Source organism: Arachis ipaensis, chromosome B5 (assembly GCF_059453495.1).
Source record: "Arachis ipaensis isolate K30076 ecotype BB chromosome B5, ASM5945349v1, whole genome shotgun sequence".
Classification (NCBI taxonomy): Eukaryota; Viridiplantae; Streptophyta; class Magnoliopsida; order Fabales; family Fabaceae; genus Arachis; species Arachis ipaensis.
The window spans coordinates 19,653,792-19,660,523 of record NC_142440.1 but is presented as its reverse complement, the minus strand read 5'-3'; the positions used below and the strand labels follow the sequence as shown (position 1 = coordinate 19,660,523).

The 6,732-nt window shown below is 43.4% G+C and overlaps 1 protein-coding gene across 1 annotated transcript; it reads left to right on the top strand.

Annotated features, from left to right (window-relative positions):
* Positions 1–3,888: 3,888 nt before the first annotated feature.
* LOC148563528 (uncharacterized) lies at positions 3,889–4,248 on the top strand. The gene has a single exon (XM_088486842.1). The coding sequence runs from the start codon at positions 3,889–3,891 to the stop codon at positions 4,246–4,248; it is 360 nt and encodes a 119-aa protein (XP_088342968.1).
* The last annotated feature ends 2,484 nt before the right edge of the window (positions 4,249–6,732 follow it).

Sequence of the window (6,732 nt, the reverse complement as noted above, 5' to 3'; positions counted from 1 at the left end):
GTGGAAGTGGAGACAGAGGTGGATCATGAACATCTTCTTTTTCTTCTTCCTTGCCCCCTTCTTCTTTTTTCCTCCCCTCCGGAGGAGCAAAAACACTTTCTTTTTCTTATTTTTTTTATTTTATAATTTTTTTGTTATGGATAATTTAGTCTAAAATTTTAATATTTAAATAAAAATGACAATTTTAAAACTTGATTTTAAACTTTAAGAACGATTTTATATACAGAAAAAGGTCGAAGACAAAAAAATTTTTGACCTATACTTTAGTGACCAAGATCATACTTAACCCTTTTTTATATCAACTCGTATATATTTAATTAGTTAATATTAATTAACTTTTTATTACAAAATTATTTTTTTAATTTTAATTTTTAAAGAATTTAGCATTTAATCATTTATCATTAGAATTTAAAATATAAAATTTAAAATTTAGGAATTAGAATTTATAATTTATGATTTAAAATTAAAAGTTAAAAAAGCGACTCCTTAATTGATCAATATGACAAATTTTTTACATTATATGACTCCTCAATCCTCATTATGCTGCATTTTCTTTCTTGTTGTTTCTATTGCTGTTTTTTTGTTTAATTTTAGTACTCGAAAGTATTTTATGAATAATAGTTACATGCTGATCAAGAAAGACTCATCTAACATATATATATAAGCTTATTTGTATTTGTTCCACACCCGATTTTTGGTCTCTCGTCGGAGCAGTTTTCGATCTGGTTATTTAGGTTTGGGCCTCCTTCATGGTTCAAACCGGCTCGGTAAACTTAAATCTCTAACCAATATTCAAAATCAAATATCCCCACACATATATTTTAAGATAAGATAAGATAACAAACTCTAACTATATAAAGAGAATCAAGGGTTTCCTTAGGTACACTACACATTCTTACCTCCACATATATCTCTTAGATCCATTCTAACTTGAGCATTGGAGTATCTTTGCAGGTATCACCTCTGCCGCTCTGAAGATCCAACTTGACCGGCGAGTCCCTGATCTATCCTACAACCCGTACTAGTGACATCTTGTACATTGGCATCATCTGCGGGGACTTGCCAAGTCTTGGCGACATGACAGAAAATTTCGAGGAGCGGTCCTCAAGCCATCTCTACAAATCAGACCCACCAAACCCAACACACAAGCCACGAAACGACATCCCCCACCAACCCACAGGAGGGTAACCAGCACCGTACACCGTCAGCCAACCCCTGACAGGCAACGACCAAGAGAAGACAACCGCAGTTAGATAAGACCAAAATAACCGATGGCCTAGGAGAGAAAGCGATCCAAATAATCTAAGAGCTCTACCAAAGAGTACAAACCCTAGAGGGTCGGGTTGATTCCAAAGAACGATACCACCCGGAACATACAAGTCAAGCAACCTCCAGGTGCCAATCACGGCGAGAAACCAAGAACAAAAGATCGCCCGACCGGAGCCATAGAAAACGTCGGAATTGCAGTGTTTCTGGGGAACCAAAGCGCCATCATGATGACGAAAATAGAAAACACCAACGAGATTCTAAACAAACAAAGAGTGAGCACGTGTTAATGGGAGCCACCCCGTTCACCGAGAGGATCCTAAAGGCCAAGTTACCAAATTGTTTTAACAAACCAACCGATATGAAGTATGACGGCACCAAAGACTCCCAAGCACACCTAACGGCCTTCGAGGCCAGGATGAACCTAAAAGGAGCTACCGACGCAGTTTAGTGCAGGGCTTTCCCAGTAACCCTGGCCGGCCCAGTAATCAAGTGATTTAACGCTCTCTCGAACGGCTCGATCATCAGTTTTGACGATATCTCCAGGAAGTTCATGGCACATTTCACTACTAGGATTGCAAAAGCAAAACACGTGATCAACCTGCTCAGAGTCACGCAACGGCAAGACGAGCCCATGAGGAAGTACCTCGATAGGTTCAACGACGAGTGCCTAACGGCCGACGGGCTCACAGATTCCGTGGTCAGCCTCTGTCTAACCAATGGGCTCATGAATGAAGACTTTCGTAAACACTTCACGACCAAACCGGTCTGGCCATGCACGAAATCCACAACATTTCTAGGGAATACATAAACGACGAGGAAGTATGCCAAGTCGTGGCAGCCAATAAATGAAAGCATGGCACCTCAAGGTAACCCCTCGCCCAAAGACACTCCAAAAGAGCACTTCAAATCCAGTGCCCCTAGCTGGCCACCCAAGGTGGGGAAGTTTACAAACTAATGCCCCCTATCGGCCCCAATCACGGAGATCTATTAGCGAAACATCCTCCCGAAGGCACAACAATTAAAGGAACGGACAGGCGGTAACAAAAGCTTGTATTGCAACTATCACAGAAGATATGAACGCAAGAATCAAGATTGCTTCGATATGAAAGACGCTATCAAGCAAGCCATATGAGACGGCAAACTCTCCGAGATTGCCAAAATTATCTAAGAACCTAGGAAAGCTGAAAGAGAAAGATCGCCAGAGCGAGAAGGATGCAATCCCAGGATGGTAAGGTAGGCACAGCAGGAAAGTACGAAAACCGACCCAACAATCATCGTGAACATTATCACTGGAAAAGATGCAGTACAAAAATCCAAATCGGCATTAAAAAAGGATCTCCGGGTACTGGCCATAAAAGATGAAAAAATACCCTCTCCGTTTCCAACAATGATCACATTTCCCCCGGATGATTGCCAAAACGGCACCTCGGTAGAAGATGCCCTCTTTGTCATATCCGCTAGAGTCAAGATTGGTTTGGTAAAATGTATATTGGTAGACACCAGAGCTGACTCCAACATACTTTTCAGGGGAGCTTTAGACAAGCTAAAATTCCGAAAAAAAAACTACAAAATTATCGAAACGGAGTAACCGGACTCGGAGACAACTTCCTTAAGCCGGATGGTTCCATCGTGCTAAAGATCGCTATCGAAACCGGATGTAGAAGAGGACCATACACACCGAGTTCGTGGTCTTGAAAGACTCCACAGCCTACAATATCATCTTGGGCAGAAAGACAATCAATGACTCTCCGCCGCCATATTTACCAAGTTCCTAATCATGTAGTTTCAAGCCAACAACGGCATCATAGGAACGATACACAGTGACTGGGAGGTCACAGTAGAATGCAACAACACCAACTTGACCCTACGAAAGAGGTCTCAGGATGTGGCAGGAATCTTCCTTGCCGACTTAGACACAAGACAAGACGATCAACCTAGACCGGAATCCGAGGGAGACATGGAAAAGCTACAGATAGAACAGACTAAAGACGAATCACATTTATCAACAAGAATTTATCCTTCGGCCTAAAAAGCGAACTATGAAACTCCTAAAACAAAACAGTGACCTCTTTGTGTTCACCCCAACCGACATGCCGGGAATAGACCCGGAACTGATGTCTCACCAATTATCCGTGGACCCCAAAGCCAAACTAGTAGCCCAAAGAAGAAGAAAAATTGTCCACAGAATGAGCAACTGAAGTCAAGAAGTAAACCAGAAGCTTGCTCGAACCAGACTTCATCTGGGAATTACCCTACATGACCTAGCTAGCCAACGTCGTGCTGGTCAAAGATAAACGATAAGTGGTAATTGTGCGTCGACTACATGGACTTGAACAAAGCTTGTCCAAAGGATGCCTATCCTCTCCCAAACATTGACGAATTGGTGGACGTTGCCTCAGGACATCAGTACCTCAACTGCATGGACGCCTACTCAGGGTATAACCAAAAACTAATGCACAAACCAAATGAGGATAAAACAGCGTTTGTGACTCCCAAGGGCACGTACTGCTACACAGTCATGCTCTTCGGGCTAAAAAACGCTGGGGCACATACCAAAGGCTCGTCACAACGATCTTCAAAGACCTCTCAATGACCAAACTAGAGGTCTATATCAACAACATGTTAGCCAAAATAGAGACAGGCAATGAGCTCATTAATGACCTCAAACTCATACTAGACACTTTAAGGAAGCACCGAATGCGCTTCAACCTGACGAAATGCGCTTTAGGAATGGAGGCCAGAAAATTGCTTGGCTTCATGATCAGACAAAGGGGAGTAGAGGCAAACCCGAAAAAATACAGGGCCATTCTCAAGATGAGCAGCTCAGCAAATATCAAGGACGTCCAAAGGCTGACCGGGCGACTTGCTGCCCTTTTACGGTTCCTCAGTGCCTCGGCTCAAAAGGTCATCTCCTTCTTCAAACTCATGAAGAAGGGCATTAGTTTCAAGTGGGAACCCGAATGCGAAGAAGAGTTCTAGCACTTCAAAAAGGAGCTAGCAGAACCTCCATACTCTCAAAGCCCAGAACGGGATAGACATTATATCTCTACTTGTCCATAAGGAAAGAAGTGTTAGCGGCGGCACTAATTTGGGAAGAGGAGCAAAAAACACAGAGTCCAGTATACTTCATAAGTAAGGTTCTCCAAAATGCGGAAATGCACTACTCCAGACTCGAAAATCTCACCTATGCGCTACTCACGGCATTCCAATGCCTTCGGTAGTATTTCCAGAGCCACCTTATTGTGGTCCAGACAGAACAGGCGGTCAGAAAAGTATTGCAAAAGCCAGACTTGGCAGGACAGATGCTCGCTTGGTCAGTCGAGCTGTCACAATATGAGGTCAGATTTGAGCCCAGAAACACAATTAAGGCTCAGACCATGGCAGACTTCATTGCCAAAATGGCCGCAGGAAGCGAACCCATAGAGTTATGGAAACTCTATGTTGACAGCTTGTCATACACCAGCTTAGGGGGAGCGGGAATAATACTGGAAAATGAGAACGGGATCGCTATCGAACAGTCCAGTCGATACGAGTTTCCTATCTCCAACAACCAAGCCGAATACGAAGCCCTTTTAGCCGGATTGACGCTGGCCAAGGAAGTCGAAGAAAAAATTCTAGAAGTATGCAATGACTCCCAGGTAGTTAGCTCCCAAATAAACGGAGACTACCAAACACGGGACCCCTGTTACAATAGTACTTATCCAAAGTCAAGGAATTAACCACCGAGTTCGACGAGGTGACCATCCGACACATTCCCAACAAACCAATCACTAATCCAAGAAGTCATCAAGATGTTTTTTGTCATGGCCACAACCACGGAAAACTTTACTATATCGAATCAGCACTCCTAAACCTTTACAATCCTTTGATACCTCACTAACAACAGCCTACCCGAGGACCCAAAGGAGGCAAAGCGTGTAAAGCGGGAAGCCACAAAATACACCACAATAACAGGGCAATTGTACAAACGAGGATTATCCCAACCCCTCCTCAAATGTATAGAACCCGGTGACACGGATTACATACTTTATAAGATTCACGAAGGATACTATGGCCACCATATTGAGGACAAAACCCTAGCCCAAAAAGTCATCTGTGCCGGGTACTTCTGGCCCACCATCATCAGAGTTTCCCTCCAATTGGCCAAAAGCTTCAGGAATTGTCGAGCCCATGTCGACCTTCACCAAGTAGCCCCCACCAACTCAGTTTGATAACGGCAGATCGGCCTTTCGAAACCTGGGAAATTGACCTCGTAGGACCCTTTTCCACGGCTCTCAGGTAACTCCGATTCCTTATAGTCACCATCTACTACTACATAAAATGGATTGAAGTTGAGGCACTAGCCACCATCATGGTCGCTCAATGCCAAAAATTTTTTCGGAGGCAAGTCATAACTCGTTTTGGAATCCCCGAGATTGTCTCGGATAACGGAACCTAGTTTATGGAGAAACGATTCAAGGAGTTCCTAGAAAGACTCAGCATCTCACAACAGTTCAGCTCGATGGAGCACCCTCAAACCAATGGTCAAATAGAAGCGGCCAACAAGATCATTGTGTAGGGCCTCAAGAAATGACTAGACGAGGCCAAGGGCCTATGAGCTGACGAGCTTGGGTCTCTCCTTTGGTTATATCGAACATCCCTACAAACCTCCACTGGAGAAACCCCCTTTCGGTTGACCTACAGTCTAGAAACCGTCATCTCATTGGAGGTCAGAGATCTCAGCCCATGGAAAACGGTGGAAGGACATGACGAAGATGCCAAGCGGGATCTTGCGGACGAAGTCAGGAGCATAACGCACCTACGAAAGCTAGCCCTGAAACAAAGGATAAGCCTAAGGTACAACTGCGGTATGGTAAAATGAGACTACAAATAGGGAGACCTCGTCTTCCGATGCAACGACATCGGTCCCTCCATCCCGGGAGATGGAAAGCTCACACCCAACTGGGAAGATCCCTACCAAATCAAGTTTGTAATCGGGAAAGGAGCCTACAAGATTGAACGACTTAATGGGACCGAGGTATCGAGGTCATGGGATGGTTCAAACCTATGGCGCTACTACTTATGAGGAAGCCTGACCAGTTTGATAACTTCGTTATATTTATTTATATGTTTTGTAATTTTTAATATTACCTCTATTTCTTTCCTGTTATTCCTCGGGTACTCTTTCCTACCCAAACAACAATGGGAGCTTTTAATGAGGCCCGGCATTAATAAAAGTTATTCTTTATTTCCTACAAAAAATGACACGACCTACTCAGCTACATTGGGGTCTAATCACCTCTGAGGCCAACACAAAATGGTTATCCATAAAATAAAACAAGTACTCAAAATGGCCCACTAAGAGGCCCACTCTTCATGCATGAAAAAATGGCCCACCAAAAGGCCACTAAAAAGTTTAAAAAGCCAAAAAAATGGCATACAAACTTCAAAAAAGAAAAATCGTTCGAAAGCAATGCATACAAA

Excerpts from the sequence above, each read along its gene's own strand:
- LOC148563528 (XM_088486842.1), top strand. The coding sequence starts at position 3,889 with ATGTTAGCCAAAATAGAGACAGGCAATGAGCTCATTAATGACCTCAAA.